Raw genomic sequence first — 22979 nt, 5'->3', positions numbered from 1 at the left:
ATCAAAATCCATATACCCTGTGAATTTGACCCAGGAGCGCCTTAAAAAACTCCTAGCATATTAACTTCACACTGAATTTGAATAGGGAAAAAATAAAGTAAGGTTGAAATATAGCTCAAAGGAAGTATGCAAAACTTGCTCTGCTCATCCCTTATCCCTTCTGAATAAAATCACAGGAAGAGGCTGGTCCTTTCGTGTTCTTCTCACCACTCCTATAAGAAAGGAACAGCCTAGAGAGATGCTGGTTTTCTAACCATGAATTAAGTAAACAGCACGACAGGCAGAAAGATACCCCAAGTACCACCAGTAGAGAGGCTAACAAACCTTTTACTTGTTTGAGTGCAGACCTAACATCAAGCCTGGAGTTTACAGCAATGATGAAAACTTAGGCTGGTATCTAAGTAAAGTGTGAATTTAAGCTAGGAGGACACACCATAGCTGAAGAGATAACAGCAATTGACAAAAAGGGGGTTTTGTAGGGAGGAAAAAAAAGTCCATCAAAATCATGTCAGCCCCTGTTTACTTTAAATCAGAGTCACAGAAGTCAAAGGACTCACAGCTCCAGCACCTTCGAGTACGGGAGACCTGGGGACTTCCCTTCATTTCTCTGAAGCTCAGTTTTATCATCTGAAAGTGGGAAATCTGTGCCTTATCTTATAGGATTACTGAGAGTATTAAATGAACAATAGTATACACACTGTTTAGCAGATTATCTGACACATATGAAACTAAAATATATTAACTGTTATTTTTATCATATTTATTCAATCAAGGACCTCTTATAAAATTAAACTTTATATTTTTGCCACTGGTAAAATCATGCTTCTGATTATCCTATTTCCCTAAAGCACTATATTTCCTAACAAACATGACACCTTAGAAGAATGAGGGTAGAGTATCCACAAACCCACTGAACAGTTCAAAGCTTAACTACTAAATACATATTTTGGGGCCCTCCAATGGAAGATGGGCCTTCTGAACGTGTGTATGTGTGTCTTTGTGTGTGTGTGTGTTTGTTTGTGTGTGTGTGTGTGTGTGTGAGAGAGAGAGAGAGAGAGAGAGAAAGAGAGAGAGAGAGAGAGACAGAGAGAGAGAGAGAGACCACCCAAACACCAATGAACCACCAGCAGCCACCCACCACCACTGCCACTCTGTTTCTCCCAGCTACACAGGAACATCCAAATAGAAAATGACCATCATGACCTCCCAACACATATATTCTCTGAACATTTGGAAAACATGGGAAAATGATGTATTTCAACACCTAAAAGTCCCCCCAAGGCATCTCTCTACTGACTGTAACAGTATCCAGGTAATATGAGAAAACTCACAAATTTGCCTTCTGATCTCAATCACCTTTGAATCCATCAATTATCTTCTACATCTGTGCAAAGAAGTTACTTTCTTTGTTGATGTACAATTTATGATAATGTGGTGGATATTGACTTATTCTGGAAATGGCTTTGTTGAATAAGAAATTAATACTGTATCTCCAAAAGTCCCTTGAAAAACATAATGAGCTATGCACCACAAAAAAACAAAGCTGTGCACCACGGTAATTTGAAATACAATTGTTTTTAATTTCTACTGCTGGGAATTAAACAGTGGATTTCAAGTATAATGATGATGATTCAGAACCTCATATGCAGGATTTTTAAGTGGAAAAAGACCGGAAAGCTTCAGTATAATTACAAATGATGTGAAATTGGTCACACCTCTCCTTAGAGCTCAGTTTCTTGGCCTGGTGTGGCAATTTCTGGGTTAATGACTGGGACTCTCTTGTAAGAAATTTAAGAGGAGAAAGAAGGGAGACTGAAAGAATAAACTGCCTGTTTCCCCTGCCTTCTTCTCCTCAATGCAGTAGAGAACAGAGACCTAAGTTGGGGTCTCCCTACAGTAGCACCAGAACCCCACTAATGATTAACCTCCATCTTAAAGAACCTTGCAGAGACTGAGATAAAAATAGCAATAACTCACATTTATTGAGGACTTACTACCTGCAAGAACTTGTCTCACCTGAACTCTTCAATAGCCTAATGACTTAAGTGCATAATATTATTTTTCCCATTTACAAAAGAGGCAGGTCGGACTCGAAAGCCACTCCTGGGGTCATGAAATCAATTCGAGGTAGAGCCAGGAGTCAGACTCTGGCACTGCAACTTAAAAGCTCCTCCTCCCAAGGGCTTCTACCCAGCTTCGCATCTTTCACCCCCACCTCCTAGGCAACTCTTCTCTCCAAAGATCAGAAATACAAATAAATTAAATACAATATAAAACTGAATGAAAACCCATTATGAGATTTTAAAAACATGTTATATTTTCTCCTTTCCAACCTGGTTTGGATTAAACGTGATATTGCACATGAGCTTTTAGCCAAGTGCCTGGCACAAAATAAGTTCTTAGTAAATGTTAGTTAGCAGTAGTAATAGTATAACTGCTTATAATTACTGTTACAGGACTCATATTCTTCCTAAACTCAGGCCTAACCAATTAGCCACAACTCTCTGATAAGCATCTCAAATTTCATCATGATCATTCTCTGATGTCCACTCTTCCCTTCTTTGAAGGTCAATGTTTTGACATAGTTTATTTGGAGTGGCCTATTTCTGCAATTGACATAATTGCTCAGTAAAAGAATAAACTTAATTCCCTTTTTTCCCCCAAGACTATCAGCACAGCATTTGTTCTGTTTAATGTCACTTTGAATTACTAAGAGACATAAAAATCCCCAAACATAAACATCATTAAACAAAAACCTATTCAAGTGGAATACAAAATGCACAGAAGAGTCATCATTAATTCCTTAAAGTTTTTCTTTGGTTGTTTTTGTTTGTTTGTTTGTTTCTGCTTTTGTTTTAGAATCAACTCCACCCAAAACTCAAAGCACAAACAGTCAAGTACAGATGAAAACAATAAACCTTTCCCAAACTTGAGCCACAAAAACAGTTGCCTTAGGCAGCCTCACTCAGAGTTTATATGGATCCAATTCTTGTTGGTTTAAAAAGCTGAGTCATGATGGTCATTTTAATTTTGTTTATATTGCTTCCTGAAATATTGTGTTTGAGGGATAGAAATATAATCTGATCTTGTGAACAGCAGAAATCTCAAAGGTCAGAAGTACGTATTTGTAGTTTAAAAAGTGCATGTACATCCTTGAGCATGAGATGCCAATTTCAAGGTGACTTTGAAGTCTTACTGGACATTGCTCATGATTCCCCTGGATTATTTATCTCAACATTCCCCAGACTCCAAGCCTGGCTTTCAGCATAGAACACCAGAACTGGACAGCTGAGAAAGTCATAGAGGACAAGAAAAAGGCCCAAGTGGTTTAAATGAGCCATAAGATGGTTGCGTCCTCTAGGTAAGAAACTCTTTAAAGGAATAAAAAGAACAGAACACAGATGGTCAATCCAGCTTAATCTGCATCCTGGCTTCCCTTTAAGTAGCTGTGCAACCTTGGGCAAGTTATTTAAACTTTCTGGGCCTAAATTCCCCATAATATCTACCTTGAGGTGCTGCTTCTGGGATTAAATGATATAACTTCTATGAAAGTTCCTGCACTAAATCCCTTATTTAAAACCAAAGCCCTAGTCAGTGAGCCCAAGGACAAAACTTTGACCTTAATACATATTTTGTTCTGTCCCTGCAAGGAAAGTCTGCTGGAGATACTGTTTGTGCTGTAGGATTAGAAGTCACATGTGAGGTGTTGATAGTGGGGAGATGTGCTGCTGATCAAAGGTTTCCATTAAATAAGAGTGCAGTGCGTTGCCTCTCTCAGGCTGAGTGTGTTCTTTCATGAACTGTCATATCAAGGGACAGAGCAAAGAGAGCAAGCTAAACTACAAATTGCTAAGGCAATGAACTCAAAATGCCTAGAATTTAAACTTCCCTATGTGTACAAATGTGTGCCTAAATTTTACAATAAACATAAGAGCAAGGCAAGGCCATAAAACTGGAAAAATTCATATAAAAATCATTCCCCATTTCTTTTAAAATTTAAGATGTCTTTACATCTTAAGCAGCTAATTGTCTCCTTACATTTTCCCCTCAAAGTAGGAAACAACATAGTAAGTATTCATGATCACCACTGCCCAATATCTCCACCTCCCTTCTAAGCTGGTGAGAGCAACCCCATACATTGCCCAACCTGGATCTCTCTGAACTTTGCCTCATACTTATTGTATCAAGTCATGCCGTCATCAATTACCTTGCAGATCTAAAACCAGCAGCTCTCCCCGGGTGTACTCATAGGTCCAGTGAGAGAAGGCCAACATCAGCTCCTCCAGGGTATTGCTGGGGGCAATTTCATCTCCATTGTTATTGTTGTACTTCCGGAACTCCCCGGTCATGTATTTCTCAATGGTCAACCATTGGTTGGCTGAGTGGCAGTAGATTAAGAAAACTTCCAAGAACCTGTGAGGGAAAAAGAAGCCATGATCCCCTAGAAGATAGCCAAAGCAGGCTTTCCCTTCCAGGACAGTCCACAGCAGGAGAGCTCGCCTAAGACTGACCAATGAAACCTAGGAGAACTTGACCTTGCCCTTCCTGGGAAGGGAAGGAACAGAATACAAAGACAAGGAGGGTTTCTCCCATGTTTACTTGCCTCCCTTCTCTTTGAGAAAACTTTCAAACCCTTTTATAAATCCTGGACCCAACTTTTTTTTTTTTTTTTTTTTTTTTTTGTACCAGGGATTGAACACAGGGGCACTTAACCACTGAACCACATCTCGACCCCTTTTTATTTTTTAGTGAGACAGGGTCTCATTAAGTTGCTTAGGGCCTCACTAAGTTTCTGAGACTAGCTTTAAACTTTGCAATCCCCCTGCCTCAGCCTCCCAAATTGCTGGGATTACAGGCATGTACCACCACACCAGGCTAGACCCAACTTGTTTTGTCACACTGCATGACATTCCTTGTCAGTAAAGCAATGAAGTTTTACCCTAAGTCCTCAGCACCAAATTATTAAGTGTCTTGATGAGTGAATGCAATTCTCTGGAAACACTCAAGTAAAAGTAACCAGAGTTCAATCCTACAGAGTTCCTAATTTCTTTAAGACACTGAGGGAGAAACTATGCTTAAAATAGAGATGCTTTTCTGCCACACTGATCCTGGACATTAGTAACACATCCAGGATCTGCCTGTTTTGCATAATCGAAAAGGTGGTGATGGCATCTACCTGAACTTCTTTTTTTTTTTTCCATTCCCATAAATTTAGTGATGTAGGCCAACACATCTCTGGGGCATCTAATTCTCTTTTTTCCAGTCTATATAACTATGGAAGAACCCCAAAAATAAAGCCATGGGAGACTTTCCCATGGGTCTGATATTTCTCATAACTAATGGGCTGAGAAGAGATTAATAGGAGTTCCTACTTAAAATGAAGGGCCATTTTGCCAAGATTTCCTTACCTCGGTGTGTAGGGAATGGTTTGAGGTTTCACTTGGTTGAAGGTATAGATTAGTTTTTGAGCAGCTCTTTGCTGTTGAATTTCCTACAAAATAAGGATTATTGATATTATATAAATGTGTGTATATGTGTGTGTACATTTACTGACACCTAGGGATTAACGATCACAGAATTCACTAGAGGCTCCCCAAATGTGATTTTTCACCTTATTTAGCTACCACCACTCCCTCAAAAGTGAAAGTCCTACAAAACAAATACAACAAAATTCACCACCTTCAAAATAATACGAGACTTCCTTCAAGTTGGATTGGTAGTCTTAGAAAAGATGTAGCCAAGTCTCCTTTCTTTGGCTCTGAGTCTCTGAACTTCAGACTCACCCTGAGGCAAAGATGAAGCACTGTACTCTCCTGGAAGATTTTATGCCAAGTCTGCACGACCTCAGGGAGAAAAGACTTCACAACGAAAACATGTCCCGGTTTGAGAACATCATCCTCAGACCATGTGCTGATGACTCGCATGGCTTTGCGGAGGCCCCCATCCAACTCTTCCTGGGACAACACCTGGATCATTGCAGCCCTTCCATGCTGAGACCAAGAGGACATGCTCTTATCAAGATTCAGAGGGGAGCTCTCCTCCAGCCTATAGATGGTGACTTCTTCTCCTGCTGCAAAGAGAAGTGAAGGCCAGGAGTTCAATGAGGTCATCGGGTTTGGGACAGGGAACATCCTTGATATCAGCTCAGAATTAGTTCAGTGATCCCCATGATCACAGAAGAAGGGACTAGGGCAGAATAAAGACATGGATCAAGCTAGTGTCCAATAAAGGTGGGGAGGAAAGAAGGGACAGTATCAGATGACATGTAAGAATTAAGTTAGTCTTATTGTAGACTACAACTGGACAAAAAAAAGTATCAAAGTAGTATGGAAATGCTTTTATTAAACAGAAATGTTTTAAAAGGGATATTCATTTTCATTCCTAAAGGAGCTTTATTAGGCCTGTTTCCATAATTGCCCTCCCTATCACTAATTAACATTAAGAATGCAGCCAGACGCAGTGTGCACACCTGCAATCCCAGCAGCTCAGGAGGCTGAGACAGGAGGATCTCAAGTTCAAAGCCAGCCTTGCACTGAGCAACTCAGTGAGACCCTGTCTCTAAATAAAGATACAAAATAGGGCTGGAGGTGTGTCTCAGTGGATGAGTGCCTCTGAGTTCAATCCCCAGAAGCAAAATAATAATAATAATAATAATAATAATGCATGTGCATGTTTATATTCTCTCTCTCTCTCTCTCTCTCTCTCTCTCTCTCTCTCTCTCTCTATATATATATATATATATATATATATATATATATATATATAAAATGTGGTTTTTACAGAAGAATAAGGGTTGTGCTTTCTGTTTTTCTCCTTTGGGGATGTTATTATATCACTGAGGCAGCTGGAGTCAGATAGTACCAGGGTCACACCCACAGCTTCTCCCTCTTCCCTTAGTGCCTTTGAACAAGTCATTTAAAGCCTCAATTTCTCATCAGTAAAATGAGGATGAAATGGGTTGTTGCAAAGGTTAAAAACACTGACACGGCTGAAGTCAGATAAAAACTCAATCTCAAAGGAATTTAGACAAAATGGTACTTAACTGCTACACAGCTTCCATTTTCCAGCTATTGAATGGGCACAATTCTTTTTGAACCTGGACTCCATCAACACAGTGTTAATGCTTCAGACAGATGTAACAGAATCGTGATAGACTTTCCATTGAGGTTGTCTCATTTTTTTTTCTTACATCTTTGCTTCAGATGTTTGTTACTTTTTTGTTGTTGTTATTTGTGTGTTTGTTGTGAACACTGTACTGGTTTACCTAGAAAGGAATCCATTCCCTCACTCTTGTATCTAGTTCCTTACCAGTAAACACATCTGGGGAATGCTTAGTAACTCGTTTTCAAATATTTATTCTTGGTGCCCAGACAAATGCCACAGGAGATGAGATCTCTTTGGAGTCCTGATCCCTAGAGAATTCAGAGCACAGCTAGTGATCTGCAAAATCAGCAACAGGACCAACTGGAAAGAGGCGTCTGCATGAACAATCAGAAGCCAACCTGGTCTGTCCCATGTGAACAGCGTGAAGAGAATGGAAATCAAGGGCAGCGTGGGGGACCTTGTTATAGTGTCAATTGGTTCCCGCTTTATCCTCTGAACTTTATGCTCTAGCAAACTTGTTCTTTACTACTCCAACCTTTCAAAATGACATTTACAGTCTGAGGTAAGATTAATCCGTGTATGTAAAAACATCAAACAAATAAAAAACAACATACAAAGTATCTCTCTTTAGATGCCTGTCGGCTTTCACCATATTGACATTTCATGCTCTCTTCTGTGCTTATTATATGTGGTTGGTTTATTCTTTTCTTTTACTGTGTACTTCCAGCCTCAGTCAGTGAATGCCAGGTGCAACATTGTTGCTTTCTTCCCAGCTGCTGCTCATTATAGGTCTCATCCCATAGTATCAGATTCTGACCCTAAATGTTGGCCACAACAAGTTTCCATTTTAGGAAATGAATCTTAATCTATAATTATGGTCAAAGGAAATTTTTCAAGTAAAATGCTGTATCATGATTTGTCCTTTGATTCACTCCGATGTCCTATGCCGCTGCCCTGGTGTGACCTCAAGAAGGTAGAGATGCTACTCACCGAACAGTTGGATGGGTGTAAACGGTATGGTCTGAGACAGCCTCATTAAATTATTCCTTTCAATGGCTGCAAACAAAAACAGTTTTACTCTTTTAAGTCTGAAACACTGGATTAAATTTACAGAAAATCTTCCCCCCACATCAATATAGTCAAATAATACGAGAATATTTCATTTCAAAGGCCTTTTATTTTTTCCATTATCAATATATGATAAATTATACCATTTTTAAATATATACTATGCCTTAAATGCCAATAATAATCCCAATCTTAGGAACATTTTATATGAGGTTATATGTCATGATTCAAGGAAGGACTGTGTCCCCTGCTCTCCTGAATGGCAAACCACACATCAACCCATACATATGTGGAACTGTCTTTTAAATGGCATTTTAATTTGTGGTCTTCATTCTCTGGTTTTCCTTTTCCAAAGCAAATCCAATGCACAGTGGACTGTGGGGACACCTACTGGTGATTTTGTGCAATTCACTCCTTTTCCCAAAGAGATGTGAAGACTTATTTTAATTAGAAGCAAGAGATCTGCATTTTCCTGAGAAGAGCCATATCCTAGCAGATCTGAGTCAATATGAGTTACAGTATTCCTCACCAGAGACTTTCTTCAGTTGACAGCTGGAGTCAAAATAATGGATGACTGCTGAGCTGAGAGACCTGGTTATAAGAGCCTGGGATGAGGAATCCACTAACTCATTATTCACTATAGAGGAGAATTCAGGATAAGGCAGTCTATTACTGGACCCTAAAAAATGACCTTCATTATAATAAGAATGGTAACTCTAGCACAAGGTCTTGCCCACGTACTGAGCTTTAGATTGTATAAAAGACTGGCTGACCTATGTATTATGTCATCCAGGGTTGAGAGCAGCGACCTCCAAGAAACCATCCAGTGGCACAAGTCCAGTTGGTTGTTCTATTTTGCATTTCAAAGTGTTTTCCTCTTAGTTCTCCCTCAGCCCTTTGGCAGACTGTTCCTCAGGAAAAGCAAGTACAGTTATTCCCTCTTTGAAAGAAAGACAGCTGAAGCACTATGATGTGATATTGCTTAAGAGAGTCGAGACCCTGGACATCTTTGTTTAATAATATACGTGTAAGACATCTTTGTTAAACTTTCTAGGTGAGGTGACATCTATTATTGAGGGCCCACGGAGGGTACAAAACCCTCCCTCAAAGAACTACTTCCAGGTCTGTCTTTCCCTCAATACAAAATACAAAAGATCTCTGGCTCTAGGTTGCTTTGGAATATGTAAGGAATCTGTATACCTCCAGGACATCCTGCTCCTTCACAATTTGGAACTTGCCAATAAAAACTTTGAATCTAAATCCTCTTAATTCCTCACAATTTGCCTTTCCAAGTCAATGCCTAGAAAAAAAAAACTTAAAGGCTGTTCTCCAACAAAGTGAACAATTTTCCAAGTTTGGAGCCATATCAATAACATGGAATTCCCCGATATTTCTTTTTCCAAGTGCAGAATCACAGACATTGAGTTCAGTTGACCTTCTATGCACACACACTTCCTACCTGAGTAATGATGGTGAGGCTCTTGAGGGCTTTTTAAGGAGGCTGAGATCTCTGAAATTATAGAGAAGATTGGCATTTTAATTACAGGGCTGGAGATAAATACATGCTTATGAATATATTGCCTTCAAAGTTATTATTGAACAGGTTAATCAGAATGGCTTCTCTGGATTTGAAAAAGCTTGCCTAATATCCTTTAACCACATTATTGCACATGGTACCCTGACAGCTTCCAATCATCAATGTAATATTTCCAAACATATTTATATAGGGAATTGGAGAAAGACAGGTAATATTAGCCTCAAAGATGTATTTCCTCTGAACCAATTATACCTCAGGGTTGCAAAAAGCACTCAGCTGCCCATCACACTTCACAACATCCCAGAAGCACGATTCTCTGAGCTCCCTACCAAGACGCAGTATCCACAGAAAGACATTATTAATGCCAAGTTATTAGCAGACTACTTCACTGACCTAAAATAACAGCAAAATGATGAAAACACATTAAGGGGTATATACCAGAAACAAAGGAGTGGAGTGGGTGGATAACAGCACCAAGGGATTTGCTTGGAGATGCAACTTCTGCATGCTGGGAACACCCCTCCAAGTTTAACTCATTCTCTTCTATCTGCTCCAGGCTAAATTACAAGGCTCCAGAGAAAGACTCTGCAACAGTTTTGCCATTTCATAAAATCAAAATTAAAGTGGAGAAACTTTAGTCTCATGGTGGCAACTGCCTTATACCTAGTAGAGTAAGCAGCATAATGAGCCCAGTCTCACAGATCTCAATGCCTTCTTGTTGCTGGAGAAGAAAGGAGCAGGTATCACTTCCTTTGAGGGTGTATGGTAAAATAGTAAAATCAGCAGAAAAGACTATTCCTTCCTGAATTCATTCAATAATCAAATACATATATTCAGCACCCACTTCGGGTCTTGCTAGGCAAGAGAGATAGGAATAAGAGAAAAGTATATGCAACATACTAGAGAAAAAAATACATAACTAGAATCACAATACAGTTTGCTATATAACAGAGGTGTGTGTACCAAGGTTTTGGGACCACATTAATTCTATCTGGAGGGAGGACCTTCATGGAGGTTTAAATATCTGAAGGTGTAAATATCTGAAGAGTGTAAAGCTGAGTCAAGCAAGACTTCACCACTTCAGAAGCTGTGAAAACTTATTCGTGTTTATTCAACACATGCTTACTAAGCACCTATTGTATGCCAGGTACTAGCCTATGCTCCAGAGAAGGAGCAAACAGATAAGGCTTCTGGTTATATGACTTAACACTTTTTAGCAATTTGGGGCATAAAGTGCTATTGAAACTGCACAGGAAAAGGCATTCACATATACTCTTCCAAATGGTTTGCTCTTAATGAGCAAAGTGTAGAAAAATGACAGAGTTGTTGACAAGTCAAAATGAAGTCAGAGGGTATCCCCACACTCATAAAGGAAACAGGAAAATCACAGTCAAAGAGGTAATTGGAAAAGAACAGATCGCATATCTGCCCTGATTTATTTGGAGAAAGATACTCAACTTTCTATCTTTATACTGAATGTTCTACTTTGTATACTAGACATAAATTATAAATACTAATTAAAGAACTACAAAAGTTTCAGCAGGACACTGAACCTCACCATTCATAAGACAAAAATAAAATGTTTAAATATACAAACTTACTGTCAACTCCATTTGAACTTCTCAACCTGTTTAGGGAAAAAAACCCAAATTATATAGATAATTCTGCTTTAAAATCTTTCAATGATCAAAGAAAGGAAAAGGTATGTGAAACAAGCAAACAAATTTTATATGTACATATATTTGGTATTTACATATACATACTCTATCAGTAACATCTGATCCCCACTTCAATAATACAGGAATTTATCCCCCTAATGATTTTCCTTGAAAAATAAACACAAGATATGCATGTAAGTCATTCACTGTATATGCCTAAAGCTAAATTAACAGAGGTTGTTTTTTTTTTTTAATTAGCTATGTGATCACACCACAAATACAAGATTTAACTGTGTTTGTGTTATTCTGGATCAATTAAACTAAAGGGTTCCTGAACTATGCAAAGGAGATGCCTACAAATGAGTCTGTGAATGTCTCTGGACAAGTCTACAAATCAGTTTCATTAGCCCACGTGGCCCCTAAATGTTCACAGGCTGAAATTAGCTCTCTTTAAATTGTTACTTGCCCTGCTCAAGTGCACAAGTGGCCATGGGCAAGTCTGAATAAATGCATTCAAAGAATATCTCCAGTATTTAAGGTCCTTAGGGAAGAAAGTACAATTACAATTATTGTTTAATTTCATGCTGCAATAACCCACTACTCTGCATGAACACAAACTGCCGAACCTTTGGGAGAAGAAAGTCATTTGTCCTTTAAGTCTGGAGGCAGGCTTGCACGGAGATCACAGAGAAAGGCCATCTCCAAAAGAGCTGACCGCAAATGAAAGTCACCTCGTACCTGAAGATAAGTTTTGAATTCTGCTCCCCACAACTCTATGTACATTTAATTTGAAAAAAAACACTAGAAAAGTCCAAAAAACACTACAAACAAAATGAAATTGTCAGTCAGGCACAGTGGTATACACCCATATTTCAAGCTTCAGGAGAAGCTGAGGCAGGAGGATTACTTGAGGTCAGGAGTTCAGAGCCAGCCTGGGCAACATAGCAAGACTCCATCACTTGAAAAAAAATACAAATAAAAATAAAATAGGATAATATATTCTTGGTTAGTTTTCAAATTTTATTTCTGAATAAATAAAACCCCATGAGGATACCCATTTGTGTTTTCTGCACACTCTTTCCATCCCATATTCTTTCCCTCCCAGTCTCAATCCTTCACATACTACTACTTTGACAATTAGGATGTTACAAAAAAAAAAAAAGCCAAAACATATCAACTTCATAAACTAAAAGGAAAACATTGGAGGGGGATAAAGAACAATTTTTAAAACAAAGAATAAATATAATCAGGATTTCAGTCTTTTTCTTTAGGCAACACATGTTTATTTCTACTCTTCAAAGAAAATTTACAATCTTACCTCTCTGAAAAGATATTTATTCATTATTCCAAGTAACTTTTTTGACACTGAAAAGGCAAATGTCTATTTTGGTGTAGGAGTATGTGTTTTGTTGTGGTATTTTTAAAAGGGACTCAGGTAAGATGCTGGTGCCAGAAACAGGAAAACCTGGATAATAAAATGTTTTCATTCTTGCTAATAAAATAAAAATGATGTCACTTGACACCCTTTGTCTTCCTCTTCTGACCAAAAAAAAAAAAAAAAAATTTGTTCCCAATCAGGTTAAAAAGTAGAATTCAAAGCTCTTAAGGAGAGACATTCAGAAATACTCACATTGGGCTCCTAGTAAGGCTGATGCTCCTGGAAGTCCATAAAGAGTTTTTGCTCAGATCCTGAGTAGAAAAGAAAGACCATTACATGTGCATCCAACACACTGCCACCCCAAGCTTCCCGCAATATACTTGCAAAACACACTCCTTAGAGGATAGCTCTTTCTCTTTCCTCTAGCTCAATATTTCTCTTAATAAACAAACTAAAACCATGTTACATGTTAGAAAGATGCAAATATTAGCATAATATCAGAGTAGCTTAATGTGCTGATGGACTTTAACAAAATAAAATTACTTTTATGGGGACATGGAAGAGAAAATGTAATATACGAAAACTTCTACAGAAATAGGATTGACTATTCAAAATCAGTTAATGACATGAAAAGGAAGTGATGGTCCAAGTTGACTCATGTCCTAGCATCTATAGATGATATGCCAGGTGATAAGGATTATTTAAAATTACATTAGACCTGGGATCATAGCTCAGTGGTAGAATGCTTACCTAGTATTTACAAGGCCCTGGACTCAATTGCTAGTACTTAAAAAAAAAAAAAAAAAAAAGATATTAACCTTTAATTTACTTCATTCTACCTCCTACTTATCAAACTAATATTTCTTTAACCCAGCATATTCCAGGTATTATTCATGGTACTATGTTTGTAGACTACTATTGACAATCTCATAAGGATAGTGTTTTAGAGATATAGATAAAGAAACTCATAGGTTAATTGATAGACATAGCTTTGAAGCATAGGAAATGGTAGAGTTGGGATGTGAACATAGGTTCCTGACTCAATTGCCCTCATATAGTCTTACTATCTACTTGCAAAACCTTTCACAGATTCCATTCCCAACAAGAACATCTAAGATTGTTCCTATAGGTAATGTTCTTATAGTTCCCAAGTTCAAACAGAAAATATTCAAATAACGCCAAAATTAGATTTCTTAGGTTACTCTAACTAAATCACAAATGGCAGGTACCACAAAAACAAGGCATAGATCTGTAGATGGTAAGAAAAGCAGACTACAGAACTGGAGAATCTTAGCTTCAGAGAAACACCAAGGGGCCTTGACCCTACAATGCTTGAATCCTCTCCACCATGTCTGCAAACAGGTTCCTTCAGCCTCTGCTGGGCTCACCACACTAGGCAGGAAGTTACTACTTCCAGAAATAAACCATTCCATCCTTAGAAAGCTCCAATTGCTAAAAATTTCTTCTCAGCTTGGGCTGAAATCTGTCTCCCAGTAAATTCTCCATGCTCATTCTAGATCCACCTCTTAAAAACCTATTAAAATGTCCTATTTTTCTTCCATATGACAACTCTCATATACCTGAAAACAATTCTTCTAATTCCTGAATTCTGTCTCTCTTATGCTAAACATCCCCAGAAAACTAGGTGGATAGGTAAATTGCACACAGGAACCGCAAGGAAGGAACAATCTAAAGGGGTGGGGGAAAAAAATCACATAGGGATTCACCTGAGCATAGTTTCAAACAAAGATTCAAATTCAATGCCAGTAAAAAGTAGAAGCCAATTAAATGGTATAAATGTAAAAATAATATGGCCCAGTGAAGTGTTGCCTGCACTGATGATTTTTATAAAAACTATTAAAATATTTTTACCTCTTTATACTGCTGCAGATAATCACTGACTTGTACAGTACGTTGCTCAATTCCTTTAGTTTTCATTTTCTGATATATATAAGGTTCTAGACCTTGTTTTAAAAAAAAAAGATAAAAATTAGAAAATACTTGAAATGTGTTACATTCAAATCACAGTTCCCAAATAGAAAAATCTGAACACAGTACATTCATTTAAACTTGGATGTAGTTTTTCTCTTTCTGTTTTTAGCAAGTTTTATCAAGTTTCCTCCATCCTTTTTTTCTGAAGTAATTAAAAGCTATATGTTCTATTTCTATTCTTCTATTGTAACTTTACATTTATAAACAACTTATACTTCTCTATTAAAGTCAAAGATTACATGATCCATAACCTATTCTTCAAAAAAACAACTCTAAGTAGGCTATTTTTTATTTTTGTTGTTGTTTATTTGTTTTTTAATAATTTACCCACTCCTACATCTTACAGCCTGTTTTATGTGCCAGGTACAAAGGCACACATCTGTAATTCCAGAGGCAGGAGGATGGTAAGTCTGAGGCTAACCTCAGAAACTTAAGGAGACCCTGTCTCAGGGGCTGAGGATCTAGCTCAATGGTAAAGCATTCCTGATTTCAGTCTTTGGTACCACAAAAAAAAATATTTTTTTAATAAAAAATAATAAATAAATAGAATGTGAAACTTCGTTACAAATTGTTAGGTGTCCTTTCTGATTAACTGGATCAAGTATCACAGTAGGCCAAAAAACAACAACAAAAGAAAAACAGGAATGCTATCAAACAGGTTTAAGTTTTAGTTTCTTCTTCAAAAGGATTTTGAAAATTATTACTGACATTATATTTTTATAGTTGGTACCTACTATGTAGGTGCATAATAATCACTTAATGAATTCTTGATGAAATTAATTCTGAGAATACTACTTATTGAGGATTCTAACTGAGCATAGAAGACCATAGTTGCAGGGTTTTTTTTTTTTGGGGGGGGGGTATTAATTTTGTTCTGTACATATATATACATATATATATATATATATATATATATATATATAGTATAAAAAACAATAGCCTATTGAAATACCACAAACTTATGATAAAAGTTATTTCATAGCATAGTATGATAATTAAAATACCTACAGAAAAAGCTAAATATATACTTTTTCTTTTCATAGTTAATTTCCTCAAAGCTTTATTTCTTGTGTTTAAAGAAAACTACCTGATAGGTATCTCCCAATCCCCAAACATTTTTTAAAACTTTTTAATATTCTTTTCTCAATTGGGTCAGAAAAATGTTTAGAAAAAAAAAAAAAAGTAAGCTTCTCAAGTCGATGTGTGGTTCCAGAGAGATGCTGGGCCTCATCACCCACACAGATCAGCGGAGCCCAGGTTCAGCCCGTATCCCTGGCCTTGCCTCCCTGACTGGCTGTCCAACTTTATGAGAGTCTTTCCCAGAACCCTCCTGACAACTGCATCTTAGACTTTGCTTGAAATTCACTGAAAAGAGCTTAAATAACTTAAGTACAAATGATATATAAGAACCTAAACATGGGTCATACTATTTTATAAAAAAATATATATATAATACGTTGATAATTATTTTTTAAAATGGATAAATTTATATCTGGTCCTAGAAATGTGTCCTCTTTCATTCTTTTTTTTTTTTAATGTATGGTCTCTAGTAAACTGTAATTGTAGGCCAACCAATTAAGCTTTTGAGCCTGATTTATAAATTGAGAGGGCTTAAAATAATTTAACTTCAAAATTCTCCTTCAGGTTAGAGTCCATTTGATTCTCGGTGGTTCAACGGAAAGTTGAGTATTTTTTTAAATATAAATTGGGGATTCTCCACCTTGGCATTGACATTGGGGGCCGGATAATTCCTTAGAGTGAGGATTAGTTCTTATATTGCAAGATATCTGGCAACTTCCCTGGCCTCTGCCACAGGATGCCACGACCCCCTGCTTTAGTGGTGACCACTCAATAGGTCTCCAGACCTTGCCAAATGTCCCTTAGGAAGGGGTGGGGATTTGCAAAGTCACAAAGTCAGTGGTTGAGAACCACTGACGTGAGAGTAAGCAAGCCTTATAAAAATGTATAAAAGCATAAACACTTAATATAAATTTACTTGCACCTTTACATTTATTATTTTAAATAATTTTTTTCTCTTTATGGTATCTCTATCATATAGTTTCTTCTTTTTTAAGAATACTAAAACAAAGTTCAATGTTCTGATCATTGCTTTCATTTCTGTTTGTGGTCTCTCCCTCCCCATCCAGGGGAACTTTACATTCCATGCCTGGCTCATGGTTTTCACACCTAGATGGTTGTCTTCCCTCCTCCACAAACACTACAATCATTAAGCCTAAGGGAAACTTGTCCACAGAATAAATTCTTAAGGTGGGCTGTAGCAAATTACCAACAATAACTCAATCCACTGAGTAAGGATTCAGATTAGGGTCACGTGAACCTTAAGAATTTATAAAAGTAGACAAACTTCCCACCTCATAAATACAACTAAATGAACACTCTCCTAGGAAATCACTCTTTGAATATGTGAAACTACCCAAATCTTTATTTTATTTTTTATTTGTTTGGTGCCAGGAATAGAACCCAGGGGCACCTCACCATAGACCACATCCCCAACCCTTTTTTATTTTGAAACAAGGTCTTGTAACTTGCTTAGGGCCTTGCTATATTGCTGAGACTGGCTTTGAATTTGCGATTCTCTTGCCTCAGCCTCCTGGGCCACTGGATTGTACCAGGCCTCAATCTTAATATTTCTTTTCCAGATCCTGATTTGTATTCCTTTAAACAAATGAAATTTTGTCCCCTTCAAAATTTAAAAATAGAAAAGGCTGTTTTTCTTCAAGAGTGTTGCCACCTTCTTTCCCATATCTGCAATTGAAATAAAATAGAAGCCACCAATGGTCTCAAGACCATACTCCAAGAAAACTCTGTCAAGGTTTTGGGGATCCAAGAACATACACTGGTACCTACTTATCTGGGTAAACTTGGACACTGTGAGCCAGTTCTTGCTGCACCCCTTTTCTGAGATGTTATTTTCTCCTGGTTCTGAATCCATTTGATCATTTTGACAGCAGGCATTGACTGTTATGACCTGGAGAGAAAGTTACTTATTGAAACACAGCGACATTAATCTGAAAACATTCTGAGTCACATTAATAGAGGCATCATGGTGGAAAGCAAAGATTGCACGTTCAAATTCCCTGGGACATTCTGACAAGTCCCATCACTCAGGCTGGCAAGATACAAACACCCATGTGATTTTTTTCTTTGTAGACATAATTAAGAAAAAAAGTGTGTGCTGGGCATGGTGGTGCATTAGCGAAATCTCCCAGTGACTCAGAAGGCTGAGACAGGAGGATCTCTAGTTCAAAGCCAGCCTCAACAACTTAGGGAAGCTGGGTCTCAAAATAAAACATAAAAAGGGCTGGAGATGTGGCTTAGTGGTAAAGTGCCTCTGGGTTAAATCTCCAGTACCAAAAAAAAAAAAAAAAAAAAGAACAAGGTGTGGAGCAGAGGTTCTGTAACTTGAGTCTGCATCAGAATCAAGAGGACTGACAGGGTGAGGCTGGAGGACCTGGGGTAAACTTCAAATAACTGGATCCTATCTGCAGGATCTATATTCAGTAGGTCTGGGGAGAGGGAGAATTTGAATTTCTAAGAGGTTCTCAAGAGAAGTTCATGATTATAGTTTGAGAACCAGTGGTACAGAACAAAACAAGTGGGGGAGGGGATAGAATAAGGATCCAAACAATTTCAGCTAGCCCTGTCAAGCTATGTGAACTTGAGTAAATCATTTAAAGTCTCTGTGCCTTACTCTTTCATTCATTAAAATAATAGATACCAGGTGCACACCTGTGATCCTAGCAACCCCAGAGGCTGAAGCTGGAGGATCACAAATTTCAGGCGAGCCTGGGCAACTCAATAAGACCACTTCTCAAGATAAAAAATAAAGAGGGCTGGGGATGTAGCTCAGTTTGTAAAGTGCCCCTGGGTTCAGTTTTCAGTACCACAATAAATAAATAAATAAATAAATCAAGCAAGCAAGCAAGCAAGCAAGCAAGCAAGCAATAATACGGCTGTCCTTTTTACTTACCAGGAACAAAGAACAAATGGGACACAATGGCAAACTACAAAGCAATAAATTAATGTAACCTTGTGTATTTGGAGCTCAGTGTAATTCCTAGTTGAACTCTAACTATTTGAATTATTAAAAAAAAAAACAACACCCACTTAAATGCATATTTCACAGGGTTCCAGCAACTCAAGGCATTTTCTCTGAAAGAGTAATTTTCCTCCTCAAGCTAATCTCTGCTCTAAAAGGTGGTCTTACCTAATTGTCTCAATACCTATGTCTTTACTCACGGGGCTGAGGTGTTTCTTCAAATGCACTTGGATTATTATTTGCAAAAATAAGTGTAAAAAAGAAAAATGAAGCAAGATATGGAGACCATAAAAGATGAATTCTTACAGAATTGGTAATTCAGATTCACTGAACAAAAATGAAAACAATACATCAGAATTTTTAGGATAGAGCTAAACCACTGATTAGATAGAATTTTATAGCACTAAATGCCTATATTAAAAAAGAAGAAAGTCTCAATCAGTGACCAAAATTGCTACCTTAACAACCTAGAAAGAGAAGAGCAAGTTAAACTCAAAGTAAATGGAGCAAAGGAAGTACTAAAGAGAGAAATCAGCGGAATAAAAATCAGAGAAAAATCAATAAAAGAGCTTTTTGTTTTGTTTTGTTTTGTTTTTGTTGTTGTTGTTTCAAGAAGATCAATAAAATACAAAATCTGTAGCCAGGTTGATTATGAAACAAAGGGAAAAACATATTGTAAATGTTAGGAATGAAAGAAGCAATGTCACTGCAGGTCCCACAGGCTATAAGAGAACAGTAAGAGAATGTTGTAAACAATATTATGCCAATTAACTATGTAAAGGAAATTGACAAACTCCTTGAAATGCACAAAGAAAAGCTCACTCAGGCAGACTTTGATGACATATATAGCCCTATACTACTACAGAAATTGAATTTGTAGTTAAACTAGATGTGGTAGTGCACACCTGTAATCCCAGCAACTCAGGTAGCTAAGGCAGTAGGATCATAAATTATAGCGAAGGCAGGAGGATTGCAAGAGGATTGCAAGTTAGAGACCAGCCTCAGCAATTTCACGAAATCCTCAACAACTTAGTAAGATCCTTTATCTCAAAATGAAAATAAAAAGGACTGGAGATGTTGCTCAGTGGTAGAGCATTCATGGGTTCCATCCCCAGTATCAAACAGAAAGAAAAAAAAAAAAAGAATTTGTAACTAAAAACTTTCCCACAATGATGGTTTTACTCGTTCAGTTTACTAAATACTTAAGGTTGATAGAATATTATTTTTTTGTAAACTCACCCAAGAAACCAAAAGCATATTTCCCAACTCAGTCAATAAACCCAGCACCATCCTGATGAAGCCAAGGAAAAAGGTAGTCCAGGTAGATAAGTAACTGGGTCTGATTAAGAAGATGGGGGCTGGTTGGAAAGGAAATAAATCGAATGCTGATATCTCCAAAGCCCTTTCCCCACCCTCCTCCAACCTGTTGCTAAGGTAACCTGCCGCAGAGATTGTTCCTCCCTGCAGGGAGCTGCCTCCTGGGCTGCTACCTTCCTGCCTGGATCACTCAACCTGTTGGCCCACCTTTTGGGTCACTTGTCTCCTAAGTAGGATGGGAGAGGAAAGAGACAAGATAAGGGGACAAGGAGAGACCATGAGAACAAAGGAATTCTAAAATGTATAAAAGGGGCAGGACACCCCTACTTCTTTGGATACCCAGCTCTGTGACCCCTTCTCTACGGAGAAGACTGTCTCTGTGCTATCCTTTAACCAAAACTTACTTTCTATACTTGCCTCAGCATTTCTCAGGTGTTAACATCTAGGGAAATGGAACTGGGCTGATTTTCACCATGAGTGATATCACTGATACCAAAGCCAGACAAAGATATTACAACCAAGACAAACATCCCTCAAGAAGACAGATACCCCCCCCCAAAAAAAAAGTATCAAAATTTTAGCAAAATGATAAGTATGTAAAACTAGATACATGGCCAAGTGGGGTTCATCCAAGCAAGGTTAATTTAATATCCTAAACATTTACTCAAACATGATAAAATTAATTAATATAATCCACAGTGCAAAGGAAAACCATCGAATCATCTAAGTTTATGCAAGAAAAGCACTTGACAAATGCCAACATTCATTAACGACAAAGATTCTCAGAAAAATAGGAAAGAAGGGGAGATTTTCAACCAATAAAAGGCATCTATATAAAAACCCACAGCTAATATCATATTTAATGGTAAAAGACTAAATGCTTTCCCTCTGGGAGCAGAAATAAGGAAAAAATATGATTTGTCACCACTTCTCTTCAATATGGTACTGGAGGTTCTGGCCAGCATAATCAAACAAGAAAAAGAAAGAAAACACATCCAGATTTGAAAGGGCAAAGTAAAACTAAATCTGCAGATGATATGGTCATTCATATTTTTAAAAAATTCTCAAAAGCTACAAAAAACTTACTCAAATAAGTGAGTTTAGCAAGAATGTGGAATAAAAAAACAAGATATAAACATATATTTCTATATGATAGAAACAAGAAATCATAAATTAAAAATTTTTAAATAACTGTTAAATAAAATTTTAAAATATGAAATATTTAGAGATATGTGTATCAAAAGATGTGCAAGACCTGTACACTGAAAACTACAAAAAATTACAGAAATGAAAAATCTAAATGGATAGATAAACCATGTCCATGGATCAGAAGACTTGTTATCGTTAAAACAGCAGGTTTCCTCCAACTGTCTGATAGACTCAGCAATTCCATTCACTATCCTAGCAGGTTTCTCTGTAAAAATTGACAAGTTGATTGTAAATTTATATGAAAATTCCAAGAACATAAAACAGCCAAGCTACTACTTCTTCTTCTTTGGACCTAGGAATTGAACCCAGAGGCACTTTACCACTGAGCAACATCTCCAGCTCTTTTTATTCTTTATTTTGAGACTGGGTCTTGCTAAGTTGCATAGGGCTTCACTAAATTGCTGAAACTGGCTTCAAACTTGTGATTCTCCTGACTCAGGCTCCCCAGTACCTGGGATTACTGGTGTGTACCACTGTGTCCAGTGCCAAAAAAAAAAAAAAAAAAAAAAAAAAACTTGCAACTTTATAATAAGAAAACAACCCAACTTCAAAAATGTGCAAAAGATGTGAATAGATGTCACACCAAAAAAACATAGATGTAGCAAATAAACACATGAAATAATTCCTAACAGCATTAGCCACTACAGAAATACAAAGGAAACAACCATGAGATATCACTACACACCCACTAACATAACTAAAATAAAGACTGCATATTAAAGACTGGTAAGGATGAAAAATAACTAATAATGCTCAAAAACTACAGTTGGACATATAAAATGTTACAATCAGTTTGGAAGTTTCTGTAAAAATTAAAACACCAGGCCAGGTTTGGGGGTGCAAGTCTGTAATCCTCGCTATTCAGGTGGTGAGGCAGGAGGATCACAAGTTTGAGGCCAACCTGGGCAAAACTTAGTGAGACCTCATCTCAAAATAAAATAAAAGGGGCTAAGGATGTGACGTAGTGGTGGAATTCCCCTGAACTCAATCCCCAGTACCAGAAAAAAATTAAACACCATAACTGACATTCCTAAATATTTGCCAAAGGGAAGCGAAAATATATATGTCTGCAAAAAGATATGTACACAAATGTACATACCGGCCTATTTTGTAATAGCCAAAAAATGAAAACAACTCAATGTTTTTCAACCCATGAGCAGATACATAAATCATGATACACTCACTCTGATAACTCATATTTTCATTCTTTTCAGTACAATGCTATTTTGTGTATATGACATTTTACAATAAAAGAAAAACCAAGGTAAGATAGGCCATTGCTTCAATTGTTCAAAAACCTAAATTACAGAATACACTTACTGGCACCTGCAGTCCTTGAGTTTTCTTCTTTTTCTTTGACAGTCTCCTGTCCTTGGTTAACATCTTTGCTTTGGCCCACACTGACCCTATCTCTGAGGTTCGTGAATGGCCTGTAAGGAAATTGGTTTTCATGAGAAAGTTAACAGACCATGGGGAGGGGACTATTTGTTTTACACAAAGAGTTGATAATGCATTCAAGAGTCATAGAGTTTTTAAAAGCTGACAGCAATGTAAAGAACTTAAGACTGTTTTGTTTTTTTTTTTTTTTTTTTTTTTTTTTTTTTTAGTACCAGGGATTGAACTCAGGGGCACTTGACCACTGAGCCACATCCCCAGC

At 37.4% G+C, this 22979-nt stretch overlaps 1 protein-coding gene across 1 annotated transcript in view; it reads right to left on the bottom strand.

Moving 5' to 3' along the window:
* Positions 1-22979, bottom strand: part of Trpm6 (transient receptor potential cation channel subfamily M member 6) — a 107993-nt gene that overhangs the window by 9623 nt on the left and 75391 nt on the right. Inside the window, 10 exon segments of the mRNA XM_077797819.1 lie at positions 4208-4413; positions 5409-5491; positions 5784-6070; positions 8095-8160; positions 9631-9681; positions 11310-11335; positions 12997-13055; positions 14617-14708; positions 17605-17725; positions 22643-22752. Coding sequence (XP_077653945.1) covers positions 4208-4413; positions 5409-5491; positions 5784-6070; positions 8095-8160; positions 9631-9681; positions 11310-11335; positions 12997-13055; positions 14617-14708; positions 17605-17725; positions 22643-22752 — 1101 coding nt within the window.

The sequence above is a fragment of the Urocitellus parryii genome, chromosome 4, assembly GCF_045843805.1.
Source record: "Urocitellus parryii isolate mUroPar1 chromosome 4, mUroPar1.hap1, whole genome shotgun sequence".
NCBI lineage: Eukaryota > Metazoa > Chordata > Mammalia > Rodentia > Sciuridae > Urocitellus > Urocitellus parryii.
Note: the sequence above shows the minus strand (reverse complement) of the source record. Positions and strands in the feature narration are given on the sequence as shown.